We start from the raw sequence: 24,541 nt of genomic DNA on the forward strand, positions 1-24,541 counted from the left end.
GTTACCCTTGGTAAAATAAAAAAAATTGAACCTGAAGTAATTTTTTTTTGTGAAAAAAAGTTAAAATGTTCATTTTTTTTTTTTTAAATATTCAAAAAATTCCTGTGACGCACCTAAAGGGTTAATAAACTTCTTGAATGTGGTTTTGAGCACCTTAAGGGGTGCAGTTTTTAGAATGGTGTCAACTTTTGGGTATTTTCAATCATATAGACCCCTCAAAGTGGCTTCAAATGTGATGTGGTACGTAAAAATAAAATGGTGTTGCAAAAATGAGAAATCGCTGGTCAATTTTTAACTCTTATAACTTCCTAACAAAAAAAAATTTTGGTTCCAAAATGGTGCTGATGTAAAGTAAACATGTGGGAAATGTTATTTATTAAGTTAGTTTTTTGTGTGCCGTATCTCTGTGATTTAAGGGCATAAAAATTCAAATTTGGAAAATTGCGAAATTTTATAAATTTTCGCAAAATTTCCGTTTTTTCACAAATAAACGCAAGTTATATGAATGAAATTTTACCACTAACATGAAGTACAATATGTCACGAGAAAACAATGTCAGAATCACCGGGATCCATGGAAGCGTTTCAGAGTTATAACCTCATAAAGGGACAGTGGTCAGAATTGTAAAAATTGGCCCGGTCATGAACTTGCAAACCACCCTTGGGGCTTAAGGGGTTAATTTTGTGGTTGGCGAGTCACTGACTTTCTCATTTTCTCTGCTTGTATTGTAAAAGACTGACTCGACTCTCCATTATTTGTAAAAATTGTTAAAACTTTAATAAAAATTTACAGTTTAAAAAAAAAAAAAAAATGGGTCGTGGCTGGGTCTTCCAGCAAGACATTGACCAAAAACATGCAGCCAAGGAAACAAAGGAATGGCTCAAAAAGAAGCACATTAAGGTCATGGAGTGGCCTAGACAGTCTCTAGACATTAATCCCATAGAAAACTTATGGCGGGAGTTGTAGATCAGAGTTGCCAAGAGACAGCTTCAAAATCTTAATGATTTAGAGATGATCTGCAAAGAGGAGTGGACCAAAATTCCTCCTGACATGTGCGCAAAACTCATCATCAACTACAAAAAACGTATGACTGCTGTGCTTGCCAACTAGGGTTTTGCCACCAAGTATTAAGTCTTGTTTGCCAGAGGAATCAAATATATATTTATCACTGCAAAATGCAAATAAATTTATACAATGTGATGTTCTAGATTTTATTTTTTATATTCTATCTCTCAATGTTAACCCCTTAATGTCCAATGACGGACACAGTCCGTCATCAGACATTTCCCCTGCTTTGATGAGGGCTCCGGCGCTGAGCCCGCATCAAAGCCGGGACATGTCAGCTGTTATGAACAGCTGACATGTGCCCGCAATAGGCGCGAGCGGAATCGCCGTCCGCCTGCGCCTATTAACTAGTTAAATGCCACTGTCAAAGCTGACAGCGTGCATTTAAATAGCATTTCCGGCCGCCGGGCTGGAAATGACGTCACCGCCGACCCCCGTCACGTGATCGGCGTCATGTTGCCTGGACAACCAGAGGTCTCTATGAGACCTCTATGGTTGTTCCAGGCATATGGCTTTCAGCGCCACCCGGTGGTCGGCGCTGAAAGCACAGCAGTAAATCTGCCACATATGGGCGATCTGCTCATCGCCCATATGTAGCAGAGCCGATCGGGTTGCGCAAGCTTCTAGCCTCCTATGGAGGCTATTGAAGCATGCCAAAAGTTAAAAAAAAAAAAAAAAAATGTTTAAAAATAAAAAAAAATTAAAAAAACCTAAAAGTTCAAATCACCCCCCTTTCACCCCAATCAAAATAAAACAGTAAAAAAAAAATCCCACATACACATATTAGGTATCGCCGCGTTCAGAATCGCCCGATCTATCAATAAAAAAAAAGCATTAACCCGATCGCTAAACGGCGTAGCGAGAAAAAAGGAGATTTTTGTGTACTCACCGTAAAATCTCTTTCTCTTAGCCTTTAATTGGGGGACACAGAACCTTGGGTGTTATGCTGCTGTCCACTAGGAGGCGACACTATGCATAATCTGAAAAAAGATTAACTTTGGCTCCTCCTCTGCAGTATACACCCCTGGACGGCGTCAGCCTTCTCCAGTTTTGTGCCAAAGCATAAGGAGGAACGTAACCAAATAACATAACCATGCCTGTAAGAAGGCTACTATGTACGAGCTCAAGAACAATATGAGAACTCAACAGGAAACAATGGCCCGTAAGGGCAACAGGGTGGGAGCTGTGTCCCCCAATTAAAGGCTAAGAGAAAGAGATTTTACGGTGAGTACACAAAAATCTCCTTTACTCTGTCGCCTAATTGGGGGACACAGAACCTTGGGACGTCCCAAAGCAGTCCCTGGGTGGGAAGCAGTGGACGAATATTGTGCCGACAGTCCCCTAGACTTGGGGTACTGCCGCCTGCAGAACCAGTCTACCCAGGCTCGCATCCGCTGAGGACTGGGTATGAACACTGTAGTGTTTCGTAAACGTGTGTAGGCTAGTCCAAGTGGCCGCCTTGCACACTTGTTGTGCCGAAGCCTGATGCCGAATGGCCCAGGAGGCCCCTACTGCCCGTGTAGAGTGTGCCGTGATACCGGCCGGAAGAGGGGAACTGTTAAGTCGGTAGGCCTCATGTATGGTGGACTTGATCCACCTGGCAAGGGTAGCCTTGGAAGCCGGCAACCCCTTGCGACTACCTTCCGTAAGAATGAAGAGGGAATCGGATTTCCGGAAAGGTGCAGTCCTGGACACGTAAATCCGCAATGCCCTGACTAGGTCAAGCGTATGCAGAGCCTTCTCCACTCTATGTACCGGAACCGGGCAAAGGGAAGGCAGTGAAATCTCTTCGTTAAGGTGAAAGTTGGACACAACCTTCGGAAGGAAGGATGGTACCGTGCGGAGAACCACCTTGTCCTGGTGAAAGGCTAGGAAAGGTCGTCTGCAGGAAAGTGCTGACAATTCCGACACTCTGCGTAACGAGGTGATAGCCACTAGAAAAAACCACTTTCTGAGACAGAATGGAGAGTGGAACTTCTCTAAGAGGTTCGAAGAGTGGAGCTTGCAATGCTGTCAGGACCAGATTGAGGTCCCACGTATCCATCGGACGTTTGTAGGGAGGAACCAATCGGGAAACTCCCTGGATGAAAGTCCTTACTTACGGTTTAATAGCAATGCGCTTTTGAAAAAGGACTGAAAGCGCCGACACCTGACTCTTAAGCGAACTTAAGGATAGCTTGGCATCTAGGCCCGATTGAAGAAAACATAGTACCTTCGGGAGGTAATAAGGGAGTGGGACTTGTCCATGAGATTCGCACCAAGAAAAGAAGGCTCTCCAGGTACGATAATAGAGCTTGGCAGAGGCAGGCTTCCTTGCCCTGATCATAGTTGCAATGACTGCCGGTGAAAAACCTGCCTGGGTTAGAATCCAGGTTTCAAGGGCCATGCCGTCAAATTGAGGGCCCCTGAATTCTGGTGGAAGAACGGACCTTGAGACAGAAGGTCGTGGCGGTCGGGTAGACGCCAGGGGGCGTCTGCCGTAAGTTGGACGATGTCGGCGTACCAAGTACGTCTGGGCCAGTCTGGCGCGATGAGGATGGTCGGAACTCCCTCTTGCTTGACCTTCCTCACGACCCTGGCTATTAGGGGGAGGGGTGGAAAAATGTACAGGAGTCGGAACTGGGACCAGTCCTGGACCAGGGCATCCGCTCCGAGCGACCGCGGGTCGTGTGTCCTGGCCATGAAATTGGGAACCTTGGCATTGAGATGGGATGCCATTAGGTCCACATCCGGGGTTCCCCATCGTTGACAGATCTGGTAAAAAATCTCGGGATGGAGAGACCACTCCCCCGAGTCCATTCCTTGCCTGCTGAGGAAGTCGGCTTCCCAGTTTTCTACACCCGGAATGTGTATCGCAGAAAGAACCGACCTTGTGTCTTCCGCCCAGCGGAGGATATGAGCCACTTCTCTCATTGCCTGGGCGCTGCGGGTCCCGCCTTAGTGATTCACGTATGCCACAGCCGTGGCATTGTCCGACTGTATCCGTATGTGCGAGGCTGCAAGCAAGTGATGAAAGGCTCTCAGTGCCAAGAGAATGGCCCTGATTTCCAGAACATTGATGGGCAATGTCACTTCCCTCGGTGACCACTTGCCCTGTGCCCTGTGATGTAGGTGTACCGCCCCCCAGCCTGTCAGGCTTGCATCTGTAGTCAGGATCTTCCATTGTCCTGAGAGGAATGGCTTCCCTCGTGTAAGCGAGGTTGGTTTGAGCCACCAGTGCAGGGACCTCCTGGTCGATGACGTCAACCTGAACTCCCTGTCGAGGGAGAAGGGGTTCCTGTCCCAAGATCTGAGTATGGCTAGCTGAAGGACCCTGAGGTGAAACTGGGCAAATGGCACTGCCTCTATTGCTGCTGCCATCCTGCCGAGGATTCTCATGGCAAACCGGAGAGATCGAGGAGGACTGCGAAGGAGTGTGCGAACTCCCAGACGGATGGCCAGTGTCTTGTCCTTGGGAAGGAGCACCAGGCCCCTGGTGGTGTCGAATACCATTCCCAGGAATGTTAGAGTCCGAGTTGGGATGGTCGACGAATTCTGTAGGTTGACTAGCCATCCCAGGCGACTCAGAGTGTCTAGAGTGATTGAGACACTGACCTCGCAGTCTTTGAAAGTGGGAGACTTGACGAGGAGGTCGTCCAGGTACGGGACGACTAGAATGCCTCTTGAGTGCAGGACGTCCATGGTGGCCGCCATGACTTTGGTGAACGTTCTTGGAGCCGTGGCGAGTCCGAACGGAAGGGCGACAAACTGGTAGTGGTTTTGGTTGACCGCGAACCTGAGAAACCTTTGGTGGGCGGGAGCAATTGGTATGTGGAGATACGCATCCTGTATGTCTATGGAGGCGAGGAATTCTCCCTGCTCCATGGATGCAACGATGGACCGGAGGGACTCCATGCGGAAATGACGGACCCGTACGTAATTGTTGAGCTGTTTTAGGTCCAGTATGGGTCGGACGCCGCCTCCTTTCTTGGGGACTACAAACAAATTTGAGTAGAATCCTCGGAATCTCTCGTTCGCGGGAACCGGCACCACAACTCCTGATTGAAGGAGAGAGGAAACCGCTTGGTGGAAGACACGAGCCTTTTCTGGTGGTGTTGGAGGAACAGAAAGGAAGAACCGGTTCGGTGGAACGGAAGTGAACTCTATCTTGTATCCGGAAGACACTATTTCCCTGACCCACCTGTCTTCTGTAATAGGCAGCCAGACTTGCTGAAAGAGTAAAAGTCGGCCGCCTACTGGTGGGGTGTCTTCCGGAGGTCTCGAGTCATGATGAAGTGAAGTTCTGAGGTTTTCCTCCCTTGGGTTTCGCTTGGCCTGCTTTCGACTGCCAAGCCCTGTCCGGTCGCTGCTGCGTCCGTGAGTTGTCTCTGCGTGGAGAACGGTTGCGGTTTTGCACTGGGCGCGAAACGGACCAGCCCGAGGAATTCCGAAAGGATCGGAATCGCGTCTGGTTTCTTCGTTTGAACGTGCGTTTCGGTTTTAGTTGAGGGAGAGAGGTACTCTTACCCCCGGTGGCATTGGCTATCATGGTGTCCAACTTTTCGCCGAAAAGTCTACCAGTAGAATACGGAAGTCGCGTGAGGGACTTCTTTGAGGCCGCATCCGCTTTCCATTCTCGCAGCCAGAGGATGCGTCGGATCGTGATGGCGTTTGATGCTATTCCCGCTACACCTCTGGCGGAATCCAGGGCTGCATGAATCATGTAGTCTGCTACCACTGCCATCTGGACCGCTTGGTCCGAGAGTTCAGGATTTGAAGCCTGAAGACCCTCCTGTAGTCTTTTGGCCCAAGCTAGGATGGCCTTGGCTGCCCAAACTGAAGCAAAACGCAGGGCCCAGAGAGGCGCCTGCCGCTTCGAAAATAGAACGAGCCATGCGTTCTACTTGCCGGTCTGCTGCGTCCCTGAGGGTTGAGCTATCCGGCAGAGAGAGTAAAGTCTGCGCTGCTAGCCTAGAAACCGGAGGGTCCACTTCAGGTGGATCTGCCCATTGTTTGGTGTCTTCCTGTGGGAAAGGGTACTTCGCTTCCAGATATTTGCGATTAGCGAATTTTTTGTCAGGCTGCGCAAACTGTTTGGTAAGTATTTTCTCAAACTCATCGTGATTAGGGAAGACCTTAGGTGGTTTTTGAACACTTTCGAAGCAAATCCTATGTTTTGGGACTTCCGGGGGCGACTCTGGAATTTTTAGCACCCGATGAATAGAAGAAATTATGTCCTCAACTAGCGCTGTATTGCTAGGGGGAGAAGGTACCACGGACCTGACCGTTTCATTATCTGAGTCGGAGTCACAGATGCCCTCCGAATCCTGTGCCTCACTAAGGTGATCCCTGGAGGGCGACCTGGGGCGGGGGTCTTCTGTGGTGGGGGATCCCTGTGGTAAATTGCACTGTCTGTCTGTGGCAGGGGACTGCCCAGGAGACCTGGAATGACGCTGTCTCTCCCTAGAGGGGAACGACCTTGTGCTATAGTGCGACTCAGGTGATCGAGACCTGTGAGTCCGCTTACGTCTGTGAGAGTCAGAAGCAGCATGTTCCTGAGACAAGCTGTCCGTTTGCTGTGTACCGTCCATAGCCGGGGTCCGACTCTGCAGAGCTTGCAGCAATGTAGCAGTTAGGTTGTCTATGGACTGTGACATAGACTGAGACATCTGAGTTGCCCATTCCGGCGTGGCCTGTGACACTGAAGCGTCAGTAGGGACTCCCTGGGGTTCTGACCCAGAGTTCTGGATGCAGACCCGGCAGTGCGGATACGTGCTGCCACTAGAGAGCGTGGCTTTGCAGGCTGTGCAGAATGCATAGAAACATTCCTGCCTGGTTCTCTTCCTTGAGCCCGGCATAGTGCACAGAGGCTGGCTATAAGGGATCGTACAGGGGTGGCTACACAGAGGGAACCCACAGAAAGCCTTATAGGAAGTATAGATTCACAGCTGAGTAATGAGAACCCAGCTGTGAGCTTACCCCACCGGTGTGCCCCTAGGTCCAGCGCCGACAGATCCAAGTTCTGTGCCCCCCGGAGACCGCTGTGATGCTTCTCTCCTGGATCTCATCCAGAAAAAATGGCCACCGGGGCTCTGAGGAGAGGGAGGAGGGGGCGGAGAGCTGAAAAGGGCGCGCTGGGCTGTGTAAAAACGCGCCCTTTCTGCCTCAATCCGCCCCTTCTATGACACTCCAGTGTGTCATTTTGGTCATCCGGGGGGCGGGGAAAAGGCGGCGGCTTCAGCTAGGCCGAAGCCGCGGTCTAAATTTGAAGCCTGATGCCCAGGAGGGCTCCAGAGCGGCGCGGTAGTCCGGGGGGGGGGCGGATTTGTACCAGACCCCCCCAGAACGGTCGACTGGATAGCGGTGGGGGTAGCAGGGGTAGCGGTTTTTGTATGGGGGGCCCCTGAAGGGCTATGGAGCCGCTGCTGCTGCAGAGACAGGGACGCAGCAAAAGCCCTGTTTCTGCTGTGCCATCCAGTCCGCACCCTCCCCCGGCCCCCACAGGATCCCTCAGCCGGCCTGGGGTCCCTGGAAGCTGCGGAATGCTGCCTGATCTCCGACCCTACCTGAGGCGTCTCAACCTAATACCCCCTGCGGGGGATTAGGGAGGGTGCGTCTGTCACCGTCAGGGGGTCTTCATCCTCGCCTCGACCTCAACCCAGACCCCTTAAGGGTGTTGGGGAAGGAGGGGGGTCTCAACCTCGAACCAGGACCCGAGGGACTGGGGAGGGAGCGACATGGGGAAAAAAACCACCTCAACCTCAACCGGGTACCCCTAATAGGGGACCGAGGAGGGAGCCATGCCGGGAGTCTCGCTGGAGACCCACTTTTCTTCATCTGTATTTCCGTGAAAAAAGGAAAAAAAAAAAAACGGAAGAAAAAAGGTGTGCCTCCTTGCGACACTAAGCAAAAACTGGAGAAGGCTGACGCCGTCCAGGGGTGTATACTGCAGAGGAGGAGCCAAAGTTAATCTTTTTTCAGATTATGCATAGTGTCGCCTCCTAGTGGACAGCAGCATAACACCCAAGGTTCTGTGTCCCCCAATTAGGCGACAGAGTAAAATTAAAAACGCCAGAATTATGTTTTTTTGGTCACCAAGACATTGCATTAAAATGCAATAACGGGCGATCAAAAGAACGTATCTGCACAAAAGTGGTATCATAAAAACGTCAGTCCGGCACGGAAAAAATAAGCCCTCACCCGACCCCAGATCATGAAAAATGGAGACGCTACAGGTCTCGGAAAATTGCGCAAATTTTTTTTTTTTTTTTTTTTTTTTTTTAGCAAACATTGGAATTTTTTTTCACCACTCAGATAAAAGAGGACATAGACATGTTTGGTGTCTATGAACTCGTAATGACCTGGAGAATCATAATGGTAGGTGAGATTTAGCATCTAGTGAACCTAACAAAAAAGCCAAGCAAAAAACAAGTGTGGGATTGCACTTTTTTTGCAATTTCACCGCACTTGGAATTTTTTTCCCGTTTTTGAGTACACGATATGGTAAAACCAATGATGTCATTTAAAAGTACAACTCGTCCCGCAAAAAATAAGCCCTCACATGGCGATATAAACGGAAAAATAAAAAAGTTATGGCTCTGGAAAGAAGGGGAGGGAAAAATGAAAATGTAAAACCAAAAATACCCCTGGTCATTAAGGGGTTAAAATTAACCTACCCTTAAAATTATAGACTGTTCATGTTTTTGTCAGTGGGCAAACTTACAAAATCAGCAAGGGATCAAATACTTATTTCCCCCACTGTAGCTCTGGTAAAAATTAAGAGACCTCTGCACAGTTTTATAAAAATCAGCTTCTCTACATATCTGACAGCCATTCCATTCCAGTGTCAGTTGAATTCCAACCAGAGTACACCTCATTTTACTTAATGTGCTTCCGATTAGGTGATCACCTGAACCAAATCTTATTTAATGAAGGAAAGTATAAAAATCCCTTCTGTGGTGTTCACAATCCTCTTGCAATAGGACAAGCTGGATGGCAAAACAAGTGCTAGTAATATCCCAAAAGTAATAGCAATGAAAAAAATAACTTTTAACCATGTAAAAGGAGTTGAAAAGTCTTGAGTGAGGAAAAGAAGGGCTCAATTCTGGCTTTACTAGCAGACTGATACAGTGAGCATCATGTTGCCTCCATCCTTAAAATTTCTAAGATGGCAGACCAATACAACAAGGGCAAGCAGCAGACATTGAGGACAACAAAGCGAAAATGACTCTCCACTGACCGGGATGACTGTCATCTTATTTGAATGTCACTCAGCAACCGCAGGATGACATCAAGTGACCTACAAAAGGAATGGCAAATGGCAGCTGGCGTGAAGTGCATGGAGAGAACAGTTCGTAACAGGCTCCTAGAGGCAGGGCTCAAGTCATGTAAAGCTAGAAAAAAGCCTTTCATCAAAGAGAAGCAAAGGAGAACCAGTCTGAAGTTTGCCAAAGACCATAAGGATTGGACCATAGAGGACTGGAGTAAGGTAATCATCTCTGCTGAGTATAATTTTCAGCTCTGCCAACACCTGGTCTTCTAATGGTTAGACAAAGACCTGGAGAGGTGTACAAGCCACAGTGTCTTGCACCCACTGTGAAATTTGGTGGAGGATCAGTGATGATCTGGGAATGCTTCAGCAAGGCTGGAATTGGGCAGGTTAATCTCTACGAAGGACGTATGAATCAAGCCACATACAAGGTTATCCTGGAAAAACAGTTGATTCCTTCTGCTCAGGCAATGTTGCCCAACTCTGAGGACTGGTTTTTCCAGCAGGACAATGTGCCATGCCACACAGCTAGGTCAATCAATGTGTGGATGAAGGATCACCACATCAAATCCCTGTCATGGCCATCCCAATCTCCAGACCTGAACCCCAGTAAAAACCTCTGGAATGTAACCAATCAAGAGAAAGATGGATAGTCACAAGCCACCAAAGAACTGCTTAAACTTTTGTACCAGGAGTGGCATAAGGTCACCAAAAAGCAGTGTGAAAGACTGGTGGAAAGCATGCCAAGACGCATGAAAACTGTAATTAAAAACCCTGGTTATTCCACAAAATATTGATTTCTGAAATCTTCCTGCGTTAAAACATTAGTATTGTTGTTTCAAAATGATTATGAACTGGCTTTCTTAGTATTATTTGAGGTCTACAAGCACTGCATTTCTTTGTTATTTTGACCATTTCTAATTTTCTGAAAATTAAATACAAAATTTAGTGCTTGGAAATTCGGAGACATGTTGTCAGTAGTTTGTAGAATAAAAAACAATTTACATTTTCTTGAAAAATATACCTATAAAGAAAAAAAATCAGACAAACTGAAAATTTTGCAGTGGTCTCTTAATTTTTGCCAGAGCTGTATATTATATTATACTATGTACACACATAAATTCACACTGTATGTATGTATATAAGTGCCCTACAAAGTAGCAAATGAAGCTGTAGACAAAGACATAGTACCTGGGAGGGAGGTGGCATTGGATGAGCATCTTCATACATTAGCCGGTCAGCAATGAGCTTCATGTCGTCATCCTAAGAGAAATACAACAGCGATCATGCATGATGAATACATTTTAGAACGCAGAACCAATCAAAATGAATAATGGATTGAAACAAAAGACTATGGTGTTCATGCCATGAGCCACATTTTCTAAGGGTTTTTGCAACTTGCTACATCCCAATATGCAAGAAGAATCGTTTCTCCTTGCGGAGACTGACATGCTAAGCATGCTGAGATGAGAAAACTTAAAGCCGCAAAGCTCCTCGGGGAAATATGCAAATTGTCTCTTCAGAGAGGAAAAGGACTAGAATTCTAGTGCCACCTATTGGAAGTAGCAATCCTAAAAGTCAATGTCGACCCTTTAACGAGCCTTGTCTGACGAGGGGCAGTACCCCGAAACACAGTGTCTGCAATTTGAGATTCTGGTTTAGCTCTTATCCTAAGTCATATGACAAGGCTCGTTAAAGGGTCGACATAGACTTTTAGGATTGCTAATTCCAATAGGTGGCACTAGAGTTCTAGTCCTCTTGCTCTCTTAAGAGACAATTTGCATACATCCCAATAGACACTTCTAAAAAGCATCTAGAAAATTAAGTGTGTGTGTGGTGTGTGTATATCTGTAAAATGCACTATATGACACTAACTGTGCTGGGTTTACCTGCACATTATGATTGGAGAAACAACCGTTAACAATGTCATGGCCTAAAAGTGATTAGGTCATTTTCAAAGAGATGTGCTGCCATGCTTTTGAGTAATGTTCCTCAATGCCCAAATGTTGCACTGCAGCAAATAAAAGTTATATGAAGTCATATACAGATCGAGTGGTTTCCCACCCTTGGACACACGTGAGAATTTACGGAGTCTGCATTAATACCTGCAGCCAGGGATGTTCCAGGGCTTCCAGTGTTGTGAGTCTCTTCTCTGGATCAACAACCAGCAGCTTCTTAACAAGGTCTAGTGCTGAAAAATATACAATTGTGATATATAGTTATGTGCTCGTAAATGTTGCATCTTCAATAATGGACATCAGATTGGGTAATACATAATTGCAATTTAGGTCCTACCTGACTCTGATACAGCACTCCAAGCAGCTGGAATAAAGTGGTAAAATCCTCCTGTGATCTGATCTTTTAGAGACATATTGCAATTGTTTTCCGAAAATGGTTGGTACCCACTAAGGCTGTAAAAATGTAACTGTATCAGGAAACGCTGTGCAGAATGCATAAAATATATTTTATAGTGGAAAATATTAAGATTTTGTCTATTTGTTTTGAATTTTTCCCAACAACTTCTGCCTCACTGCAGGACCTGTTTAGTGGTAATTGCATGTGAAAGGTGGCACCTTGACTTATGGGGTATCTGTCCCACTATATATATCTTTAATTCAACTTTCCTTTAAGTTACTTAGGAAATGATGTAGCAAAATCCTTGACTCAGCAGAGTCTATAACTCACCCCTCTCTTTATGCTCCTTGTGACATAATCGAATACAAATGATTTCTTACACATCTTCTGCAACCTGTGAAGACAGTCAGACCCCGACACTACAAATCCACAAGGCCCTCGACTCTGAATGCACAGTATGGGAGGGTGGTCTAATGCAATTCCATCCCTGGCATGCCGCCTTTTGTCTAGCTCTTCTTTATTTTTCATTTAAAACGGAACCTGTCATCAGAAAGAAAACCATTTACCTGCAGCCATAGTGCAGATTTGCAGATAAATATAGTTTTAAACATATTTGGTTGTCTGATGTGATGTAATTTATTTCTTGCAGTGAAACAATCACAAATCGAACAGCTGAATATGTTTGAAACTGTATTTATCTGCAGATTCGCACTATGACAACAAATAAACAATTTTTCTTGGTTGTTTAAGTGGGGGACCAGAGCTGTAGAGTCAGTGTTCATTTTTTTGGAGTCGGAGTCAAAGTTGATATGAAATGGACCAACTTCGACTCCTAATATATAATAAATTGCGTACAGTAGTACAATGCGGGATGTGCTGTAAATGATTTCATAATAATTTGGGAAAGTTATGAAATTTCCTATAAAAGTCTTCTGTTCCTGAACTAAGGATCTCAGCTTTTAGTGGAGATGAATCTGTGCTGCACTTTATGTACATGCTCAGTAGTGACCAGGGCTGGGTTGTCGGAGTCACAAGTCAGGGAAATTGAGGAGTCGGTGGTTTGGCTTACAAACTCCACAGCCCTGTCTGGGACACAGGAAGCCATGGCTGCATGCCGATATGCACTTCGCTCCCCGCATTTACCCCGCCTCCTCTATCTCAGTTGCCCCCTTTGACCTGAGACGAGTGTACCCTTTCTGTGCATGGGTTGTTACTCTGTCCCCATCAGTGTCCAAGCCTATCAATGTGTCCAGATCTTGGCCATAGTTATGGAGTGTTTACCTATGCCGACAATCATCTAGTACTCTGTCCACTACCTAGAGGGAGTCAGACCCACCAGCTACTCTGCACCAATTTAGAAGATTGTGGCCGAAGTCCAACTGGTCTCAAGCAATTTCAATGTCTCGGTTTCCATCTTGCTATGTCTGTTCGTTGGCACTCACCATCTCGATTCCCTTTTCCTAAGCACAGTCACTACAATAATCATACCACCATTAAGAGTCCAAATAGGACCTAGACACTGACCAGGCACCCAAGCTGTAGACATGGCATGACAGCCTTTTCAGCGCAGTGTACCAGTCCCTGAACATCATCCAAACAGGAAGGGGAATGCTTTATCTAATAAACAGTTTTTCTTACGGCTTTCTCACTATCTGGTGTCTGTAGGTGTGTGTTGTCTGCTTGGGAAGAGCCAACAATTCTTTAACAGTAATTCTTACTGTCATCCTCCTGGCGACAGCAGTATACATCTATGGTTTTGTGTGTCCCCCCAATGATGGCTATGAGAAAGGGATTTTTCAGTAAGTGCCAAAAATCCTAGTTTTTCTGATGACAGGTTCTCTTTAAGGGCATCTCTTCCTAAGCGAGAGATTTATAATTCGCTCTAGCCATTCGAGATAATCTGGAGGCATGGTTTCTACATAGGGGCGTACCCGTTTTGGGATATGGGTGGATCACCAATCTTACACACCAAATCACATATTCGTCTATAAATTTCTAGACAAGGGGGTCGACTTATAAATCCCACTGGTGTATGCCCACTACCCAGCAGCCACTATATGCTGACGGGACCATCAGTACGGGACCATGATTTACCTGCTCTACGAGTTTTATTTTGACATATGCAGTCTATTTCTATTCAAATGCTAAAATTCATATATCTTGAATTGGAAAATCTTAAGTCATGAAGAATTATTCAAAATTTCTTGATTTACAAGAAATTTTAAGTAGAGTAGTCTTCCATAACCCCTAAATGGTCACAATTTTGTCCGTGTATATGTTCCAGCAGTCACACAGTAACGCTTCAATTAGCATGGTAAATCCAAACAGTATTTCTACATTGATAGAAAGCAGTCGTAGGAAATGTCAAGAGGACATCTGATTATACTGAGAACGCAGAATATATAATATTCTGTAATTACAAACTTTTTATATTAAAATCATTAGTTGTGAACCAAGATTGTTGTATGAATTGATCCTACAATCTAGTTATTTCTCGCAGTATGCACCATAGTTCTCCGTAGTGTGATAATTAATTTGGGTGTCTCATGAGAATAGTTACCAAACAAAGAGCATGACTCCCAAACTCCAGTAATCCACCGCTTTGCTATATCCGCCTGTGCCAGCTGTGACCAACACCTCAGGAGCCAAGTAGTTGGGTGTCCCACACAAAGTCGTCATTAATGAGGTTTCACCAAGAATTTTGGACTGCCCAAAATCCGTGATCTGTAGAATGAATCGGTGATTAAAAGAGACTTCACTTGCCAGAAAACTAAATTATCAAGGGTAAAACTGGGTTTTGCGCAATACCATGAAAACGCTCCTGTTCTCAGTGTAGAAAGCGTCACTCGCTCATACCGTAGGATAAATCATTAATGAGTCTATTATATCACACACAGTGTCAGACTAGCACAGCTACGCTGCCATTGCCAGAAGAGGGTTTTTTTAGGTCACAGTGTTTCACGTCATTTAACATTGCAACACCAAAAAGATTTTAGCATTATTCCAACTACCTCTACAAAGTACATTCCAACAATGATCGCAGATCAACTCCCTGTTTTAAATAAGTGGGAGACTTTTTGATTTTTTAAAATACAAATTCTGCCATGAAAAGGCCTGAACGAGGTTGCGGAGCACGTCCGAATTCTATTTTTTCTAGTTTTCTATACATTTTTTTAGGCCGATTTGATTATTATATTTTTTTATACAATGTTTATTACCAATGTGAAATGGGTTTTAGGTTTTCAGTCAACCACCTTCATCCCAGAATCTGATTCTTTTTGGGAGTGTTCCCCGATACAACTAATTGTATATATTTTTATGCATATCTGTTTCAACCCTCCCATGAACCACTCCTCTTGCTGGGGTGCTTGTAGCTGCGTGTATATAAAGTTCTATGGTCCATTATTTATACCTATGAACCTGAGGAAGGTGAAAAACCTCTACCGAAATGCGTAGTTTACATTCTATGTTTAGAAAAGTTTTTATTCGCCAAAAGGATATCACAACAATTTCCCACAACAGCGCCCGACCTTTGACTCTTGGCTTCCGTAATTCCCAAGAGTCTCAGATTCTGACAGCAGCAGATGGAGGTTTATGGCGTAACGGAGGAGTAGCCTGCACTTGCTCGGAGGTGTCTTTATCCCTGTCTCTAGAATTGGGCCTAGTTGTGCACAACCGTCTCAAGTTAGTACCGCGATTTTTCTTACACTTTACCTGCCCATATGATCTTGCACGGGGAAACGTCCCTCCTTTTTTCTGATTTTATTCCATAATGTTATAGTATCAGGTTATATTTTCAATATACAATATTTACTAATCCCAGGATGACAACAGTAACTCAAGGGACCACTTTATTGTTAGCACTGCTATTCACTACATGTTATCAATGCCCTCTTCTGGATCAGACGTAACGTCAGCACAGCAGCTGATCAGTAGCCGTTTATTGGCAGAAGTGGTCACATGACATCACCAACCAAAAGAGGAAGCAAAGAGACCACCGTTGGTCCAATAAGGGAGTATCTTACTTTTTTGGGTTTAAAAATACTTAAAAATGCCCATTTTAAAACAATGAGATGTGGACAACCATTTTAAATGTAGCAACGACTCACTTAAAGGGAACCTGTCAGGTCCCCTGTGCCTCCCAAACCACCAGCAGTTGTGTCTAAATACCCTGCCTAACAGTCCCTTTATTACATTACACGCAAACAGATCTTCAGAAAAAGTATTTCTAAAGTCTGTTTATAATATGTAGATGAGGTATTTGACGATGGGGGCGTTCATGTCCTCAAACTAATTGGCCCACTTAGCATGTTATCATGCCACTGTGGGCGTGATAACTTACAAGAGACGGCGTCATAACCAGCACTATACATACCTCGCGCATGCGCACGGCTTCTTTCCCTCACTGCATCGATCCTCTGAAGCCAGGTACACATGCCGGCTTCAGAGAGGCGTACTGCGCATGACCAGGAGTCTTCCTCACTGATGAATATGTAGGTGAAGGCAAAGGTGTAGCTTATGCTGTTCATTACATGAAATATATGATATCGTTTGTGGCATTTGATAAGACTTGACAGAATTTATGATAAATGTACTTCGGCATTACATATCTATTTGCTCTTTTTTTTTTTTTTTTTTTTTTTAGCTCTCCCATTGCATTTACATCAGACAAGCATCACAAGGAAAAAAAAAAATCTTACAGTACGCACCTTTACACAACATTCTTCATTAGTGGAAGATAGCAGCACGTTTTCAAGTTTAAGATCGCGATGTATGATCCCATTATCATGGAGGTACTAAACGGAGAGATATATTTAAGATTTATGATAAACATCTAGTATAAAATGGAAAATACTGCAAAGGCTGTCTTATTAATGAATTCATAAAGTTTACTAAATTAGCCCTATATTGACAGGTAAGGTGACGAACAAATGTTTATAAGACAGATGTGAGCTCACAATTGCCGTGTGTTGTTGATCCCTAAGTACCTCACCTCTGACTAGTAGCCGGCAGTAATCCTAGAGTAGTCCAGCATCAAGATCAAGGTTACATTATATTTCCTTACAATTTGCATATGTACATACAGTTAGGTCCATATATATATTTGGACAGAGACAACATTTTTCTAATTTTGGTTCTAGACATTACCACAATGAATTTTAAACAAAACAATTCAGATGCAGTTGAAGTTCAGACTTTCAGCTTTCATTTGAGGGTATCCACATTAAAATTGGATGAAGAGTTTAGGAGTTTCAGCTCCTTAACATGTGCCACCCTGTTTTTAAAGGGACCAAAAGTAATTGGATAATTGACTCCAAGACTATTTCATGGACAGGTGTGGGCAATCCCTTCGTTATGTCATTCTCAATTAAGCAGATAAAAGGCCTGGAGTTGATTTGAGGTGTGGTGCTTGCATTTGGAAGGTTTTGCTGTGAAGGAAACAAGCGGTCAAAGGAGCTCTCCATGCAGGTGAAACAAGCCATCCTTAAGCTGCAAAAACAGAAAAAACCCATCCGAGAAACTGCTACTACATTAGGAGTGGCAAAATCTAGAGTTTGGTACATCCTGAGAAAGAAAGAAAGCACTGGTGAACTCATCAATGCAAAAAGACCTGGGCGCCCACGGAAGACAAGAGTGGTGGATGATCGCAGAATAATCTCCATGGTGAAGAGAAACCCCTTCACAACAGCCAACCAAGTGAACAACACTCTCCAGGAGGAAGGCGTATCAATATCCAAATCTACCATAAAGAGAAGACTGCATGAAAGTAAATACAGAGGGTTCACTGCACGGTGCAAGCCACTCATAAGCATCAAGAATAAAAAGGCTAGACTTGACTTTGCTAAAAAACATCTAAAAAAGCCAGCACAAACACAGCGGAGGCAGTGTGATGGCTTGGGCATGCATGGCTGCCAGTGGCACTGGGTCTCTAGTGTTTATTGATGATGTGACACAGGACAGAAGCAGCCATATGAATTCTGAGGTATTCAGAACCATACTGTGTGCTCAGATCCAGCCAAATGCAGCCAAACTGATTGGTCGTCGTTTCATACTACAGATGGACAATGACCCAAAACATAAAGCCAAAGTAACCCAGGAGTTTATTAAAGAAAAGAAATGGAATATTCTTGAATGGCCAAGTCAGTCACCTGATCTCAACCCACTTGAACACACATTTCACTTGTTAAAGACTAAACTTCAGACAGAAAGGCCCACAAACAAACAGCAACTGAAAACCACCGCAGTGAAGGCCTGGCAGAGCATCAGAAAGGAGGAAACACAGCGTCTGGTGATGTCCATGAGTTCAAGACTTCAGGCAGTCATTGCCAACAAAGGGTTTTCAACCAAGTACTAGAAATGAACATTTTATTTACAATTATTTATTCTGTCCAATTACTTTTGGTCCCTTTAAAAACAGGGTGGCACATGTTAAGGAGCTGAAACTCCTAAACCCTTCATCCAATTTTAATGTGGATACTCTCAAATGAAAGCTGAAAGTCTGAACTTCAACTGCATCTGAATTGTTTTGTTTAAAATTCATTGTGGTAATGTCTAGAACCAAAATTAGAAAAATGTTGTCTCTGTCCAAATATATATGGACCTAACTGTACATAAAGGGCAACAATTCTAAAGGTAAACATATATATATATATATATATATATATATATTATATATATACACATACATACACACACACACACATACAAAATATCCGCCTATACATATGTACTAAACAATATGCGCTGACATTCCTGTGTATTACTATATTTGTCTGTCTTCATATTTGTTTCATTTTTTGTGTCTAATTTCTGGTGTTTTTTCTACTTTTTTGTATGAGGCTGAATCTCTATATAATCATTTCCTGCAGGATCATGTATCTGATTATTTTATTCACCATATACTGTTGGTCTGGCAATTAATTTATATTTATATACCTTATAGGCAGTGATCATAGTCAGTTATGTACTGAAACATTGGCCATTCATATTTATGGTACTGTAAATGCTAATAATTCACTCAAAATAAAATCTACTCATTAATTTTCACCTAGTTTTTAAAGAGCCTTGGTTTCTTCTCCTAACATTGTATGGGACCCTCCCTACTGACAGATTCCTTTGAAGGGGGTTGAACAGTTATACAATAACATTATTCACCACAGGAATACACTGATAAGGCTGTGTGTTTAGTTCTATTCTGGATACTAATTGGAATAGTGCAGAAACACTGGAAGAAGCCAGCAGGTTACAAACTGCCTGAGACCAATGGGAGTAGTGGTGATAGAAGGTGAAGATGGCAGCAGCTGAGTATAATGATTGGGTCAGGGACCTTATATTAGAGGCACCACTCCCTAACTGCAATAAAGAAAACAAAAAATGCTGGAGTGGTGCTGTGAAGTTTACCTGGACTGCAAGTAGGATCTGGTAAAAATACAATTTCAATATCGACTCTCTGGGTCTGGATTTCAATATCTTGTGAAATAATTCACCTCCTTCCATCCTAGAGAGAAAAAAAAGTGTCACAGGTCTACTCATCTCATACAATCTAAAATAATCAAATACTTATTTCAACCACTGTATATACACTGCACAAAAAAATAAAGGGAACACTTAAACAACAGACTATAACTCCAAGTAAATCAAACTTCTGTGAAATCAATCTGTCCACTTAGGAAGCAACACTGATTGGCAATCAATTTCACATGCTGTTGTGCAAATGGAATAGACAACAGATGGAAATTATTGGCAATTAACAAGAGACACTCAATAAAGGAGTGGTTCTGCAGGTGGGGACCACAGACCACATCTCAGTACCAATGCTTTCTGGCTGATGTTTTGGTCACTTTTGAATGTTGGTTGTGCTTTCACACTCGTGGAAGCATGAGATGGAATCTACAGCCCACACAAGTGGCTCAGGTAGTGCAGTTCATCCAGGATGGCACATCAATGAGAGCTGTGGCAAGAAGGTTTGCTGTGTCTGTCAGAATAGTGTCCACAGGCTGGAGGCACTACCAGGAGACAGGCAACAACCCAGCAGCAGGACCGCTACCTCCGCGTCTGTGCAAGGAGGAACACTGCCAGAGCCCTGCAAAATGACCTCCAGCAGGCCACAAATGTGCATGTGTCTGCACAAACCGTTAGAAACCGACTCCATGAGGATGGTCTGAGTGCCCGACGTCCACAGATGCAGAACCACTCCTTTATTGAGTTTGTCTTGATAATTGCCAATAATTTCCATCTGTTGTCTATTCCAGTTGCACAACAGCATGTGAAATTGATTGTCAATCAGTGTTGCTTCCTAAGATGACAGTTTGATTTCACAGAAGTTTGATTTACTTGGAGTTATAATCTGCTGTTTAAGTGTTCCCTTTAATTTTTTGAGCAGTGTATATGTGTGGTATACGTGTGGGCGCCACTGCGCAGGTCTAGGGTGCCAACCTCCGCATGTAGGTAGGAAGATATCAGTTCAATACTAGGGTGATTTTTCTCCCCTCCCTCATTGTTGCAGACAAAATAAGTGTTCTTTTTGAGTCATATTTATTTTTACATATCTAAAGATGTCTTTCTGAATATTATTAAAAGTTACATTTTTTATGATTAAAAAATTGGGTACTCATTCTGGTGATTTGCCAAGTTAATTTCTTTGATACCTTTCTATCTCCCATACAATGATTTGTGTTATAAGGCAGGTCATGGCCAAATAACAGCCCTAGAGTCTGCCGATTATAACGGTCTTTTCAAAAGTTCTCAAAATTTAGGTGGTAAAATTAAACTTTCTCACTCCCGTCATGCCACTTTGAATTAATTCCTGAAAAGCACCTGAAGGGTTAATGGACCACCTGAAAGCAATTTTGAATATGTTGAGGGGTGCCGTTTTTAAAATGGTGTCACTTTTGCGGGTTTCCAATATATAGGACCCCCAAAGTGACTTCAAAACTGAACGGGTCCCTAAAAAAAAAAAATAAAATAAGTTTTGTAAATTTCCTTGAAAAAATGACTGCTACATTTCTAAAACCTTCTAAAATGCTAAAAAAAAAAAAAAATAAGACAACATTTTACAAATGGTGCTGATGTAAAGGAGACATGAGGGAAATGTTATTTATTAAATGTTTGTCTGCGGTGTGACCGTCTGGATTGAAGGGATAAATCATTCAAAGTTTGAAAATGGAAAAGTTTTAAAAATGTTTTGCCAAATTTCTGACATTTTTATAAATAAAAGGCAAAACATATCAACCTAAATTTACCATTATCATAAAGTATGATGTGTCACTAAAAAAAAAAGAAAAACATTGTTAGGCTGTGTGCCCACGTTGTGTTTTTGTAAGCGTTTCCGCAGCGTTTGTGCCGGCTCAGACGCTGCAGAAATGCTTACAAGATGCTTCTAATTCATTTGCATGCGTTTTTGGCTTTTTGTGCCAATGCATGCGTTTTTAACCGCTCAGGAATCGCTTAGCGGCTAAAAACGCAGCATGCACATTATTTTCGCATAGCTAAGCGTTTTTAGCCATCCCCAATGTTCCCAGAAATCGCGTGTCAAAAACGCGTCAAAAAACATGCAAGAAACGCGCGTCTTTTTCCGCGCGTTTTCTGGGAAAGGGGATCCTTTTCCCGAGCGTTTAAAAACGCTAGCGTGGGCACATAGCCTTAAAGTCAATGGAATCTGTTGAAGCATTCTAGAGTTATTACTACATAAATTGACACTGGTCAGATTTTTTAAAAAAATTGAACAGGTCACTAAGGGGTTAAGATTGAAGCCTAAAGCACCACATTCACTTCAGCCATTAAATAGGCATCGCGGCTTGCCCGTACATACAGATGTACCTAGTACTGAAAGCTCATCTCATTTACTTGATTAAGGCATGTTGTAATAAATACTAGGCACAGCCATACATACGGCCAGACGAGCAGCTTTGTCTGTATAAATATTGGCGAGCGTCACAGTGCAATCATGTGTCTACCATCATGTGGGGATAGGCCACTTTGCAAGGTGTTAAGAACTAATTTAAAAAAATATATGATATATCTTCATTGAAGTGTTTCGATGTAATAGTTATACACTCAGTTTCTTAATTTTACATACAAGTATACTGTAAAAATACAGAATACAGAATGTATAACCGATAAATACCATAGTATATAATGCGGCCAGGTCTTATAATCATAGAATCATAGAGTTGGAAGGGACCTCCTGGGCCATCTGGTCCAACCCCCTGCTCAAAGCAGGATTTGCTAAATCATCCCAGTCAGATGTCTGTCCAGCCTCTGTTTGCAGACTTCCATTGAAGGAGAACTCACCACTTCTCGTGGCAGCCTGTTCCACTCATTGATCACTCTGTCAAAAAGTTTTTTCTAATATCTAATCTGTGTCTCCTCCCATTCAGTTTCATCCCATTGCTTCTAGTCTTTCCTTGTGCAAATGAGAATAAAGATGATCCTTCTACAATGTGACAGCCCTTTAGATATTTGTAGACTGCTATTAAGTCTCCGCTCAGTCTTCTCTTTTGCAAACTAAGCATTCCCAAATCCTGCAACCTTTCCTCATAAGACAGGGTTTGCAGACCGGTCACCACTCTGGTCGTTCTTTTCTGAACTTGCTCCAGTTTGTTGATGTCTTTTTTAAAATGTGGTGCCCAAAACTGGACACAATATTCCAGATGAGTTCTGACCAAAGAGGAGTAGAGGGAAATAATGACTTCACGTGATCTAGACTGTATGCTTCTGTTAATACATCCTAGAATTGCATTTGCCTTTTTTGCTGCTGCATCACACTGCTGACTCATATTCAGTCTGTGATCTATTAGTATACCCAAGTCTTTTTCACATGTGCTGTTGCTTAGCCCTATTCCTCCCATTCTGTATATGCTTCGATCAGATTGATCCAATTACATTCATCCAAGATACACATTGAAAATAAGATTCTCTAGCAGAAATGGGCATTGTTATTGTGTGTACTCACATTTCCAGCACAATGTAAAGGTGATCAACAGAGTTGAAGACTTCTTCAATCTTAATTAAGCAAGGCTGCACAAAAGAAAAAAAAATATTTTACATTTTCTACATTAAATTAGAAAAGATTATGTTGCACTGCCCTCAAATTACAGCCTTTATTATAGTACAGAGCTTGACTCATACTCCTGCTTTGTCTTGAAAATAGACCCTAAAGGTGGCTATACACAAAAGATACCTATCTCCTTGAAAAGGGTTTTCACAAGTTGTCGTTTGAGCTGGAGAGCTGTGCAGTCTCCCCATCACCTTGTTGTTTGGGGTTGGAAGCTCCTCTGTGAGGGGAAAGTGTACTATATTTACAGAGAGAGAAAACAATGCACATGAACATGGCCAATTTACGGTTTTGCTTTTTCCTCCCCTTCTTCCCAGAGCCATAACTTTTTTATTTTTCTGTCCACACAGATATATAAAGGCTTGGTTTTTCTGCAGGACGAGTTCTACTTTTGAATGACGCCATTCATTTTATCACAGTGTACTAGAGAACAGGGAAAAAAATTCCAAGTGGGGAGAAATTATGAAAAAAAAAACAAAAAAAAAACAACGCAATTCTGACAGTTTTTTGGGAATTTTCTTTTTTTTTTACGTGTACATTTTGTGGTAATAATGACCATACAATATGATTGGCATCACCGTAATCATACTGATGAGCACAAACATGTTCAGGTTTTTAATTATTTTAGTGGTGAAAAAAATTAGAAGTTTGCAAAAAATATTTTTGGGGTGTGTCACCATGTCACCATTTTCCAAGATGCGCAACGCTTTTATTTTTCGGTCGATGTAGCTGCATTCTTCTTTTTCGCGGGGTGAGTACGTTTCCTGGGATTGATGCGATGTTTTGAACCCTTGTTACACCATTTTTTGTGAAATTACAGCAACAACAAAAAAAAGTTAAATTTACCGTATATACTCGAGTATAAGCCGAGGCCCCTAATTTTGCCACAGAAAACTGGCTAAGCTTAATGACTCGAGTATAAGCCGGGTGTACATTGTCCCCTCATCCCTGTCCTGCTATGTGTGGCTCTCCCCCCTCCCAGTACGCATGGCTCGGCTCTCTCTTCTATGTATGGCTCAGCTCCCTGTCCTCCCCCGTGCTTCCAATGCCCTCTGTGCAGCCCCCGTCCTCCTCCGTGCTTCTCTGTGCTTCCAATGCCCACTGTGCAGCCCCCATCCTCCTCCATGCTGCCACTGTCCTCCTCTGTGCTTCCAATGCCCTCTGTGCAGCCCCCGTCCTCCTCCATGCTTCCCCTGCCCTTCCCCAGTCCTCCTCTGTGCTGCCCTTGTCCTCCTCCATGCAGCCCCCGTCCTCCTCCTTCATACTCACCCTGCTGTGCCGTCGCTGAACGTCCCTGCATCCTCCGTTGTTCAGCGCTGACAGCTTCTTCCTGCCTTCAGCGGTCACATGGTACCGCTCATTAAGGTCATGAATATGCTTCCACGCCCATGGGCGTCCATATTCATGACCTCAATGAGCGGTAACGTGTGATCGCTGAAGGCAGGAAGAAGCTGTCAGCGCTGGGACAAGGAGGATGCAGGGGACGTTCAGCGAGGCACGGGAGGGGTGAGTATAGACTTCCCAGCCACCGGCTCCTGCCGCCGCTGGTTTCTGCTGAATGACTCGTGTATAAGCCGAGGGGGCATTTTCAGCACAAAAAAATGTGCTGAAAATCTCGGCTTATACACGAGTATATACGGTAGTCGTTCTTTATTTTTTTTTCTTCTTTTACGATTAATTTTTTTTTATACTTTAATACATCCGACTTTTCTGAATAATGCAATGCCACATGTATTTCTTTTTAAACAATATCTTTATTTTTAATTGGGGAAAAGGGGGAGGGTGATTTGAACCTATGTTTTGTTTTTTTTTTATCA

General features: G+C 43.5%; 1 protein-coding gene across 1 annotated transcript in view; it reads right to left on the reverse strand.

Annotated features, from left to right (window-relative positions):
• Positions 1-24,541, reverse strand: part of CHEK2 (checkpoint kinase 2) — a 145,563-nt gene that overhangs the window by 35,451 nt on the left and 85,571 nt on the right. Inside the window, exons 8-14 of the mRNA XM_073582699.1 lie at positions 22,623-22,687; positions 19,070-19,166; positions 16,378-16,464; positions 14,229-14,392; positions 11,609-11,724; positions 11,419-11,504; positions 10,505-10,576 (exon numbers count right to left, since the gene is read on the reverse strand). Coding sequence (XP_073438800.1) covers positions 10,505-10,576; positions 11,419-11,504; positions 11,609-11,724; positions 14,229-14,392; positions 16,378-16,464; positions 19,070-19,166; positions 22,623-22,687 — 687 coding nt within the window. The remainder of the gene's footprint in view (positions 1-10,504; positions 10,577-11,418; positions 11,505-11,608; positions 11,725-14,228; positions 14,393-16,377; positions 16,465-19,069; positions 19,167-22,622; positions 22,688-24,541) is intronic.

The sequence above is a fragment of the Dendrobates tinctorius genome, unplaced genomic scaffold (assembly GCF_039654945.1).
Source record: "Dendrobates tinctorius isolate UK_male_01 unplaced genomic scaffold, ASM3965494v1 ptg000073l, whole genome shotgun sequence".
NCBI classification, from domain to species: Eukaryota; Metazoa; Chordata; class Amphibia; order Anura; family Dendrobatidae; genus Dendrobates; species Dendrobates tinctorius.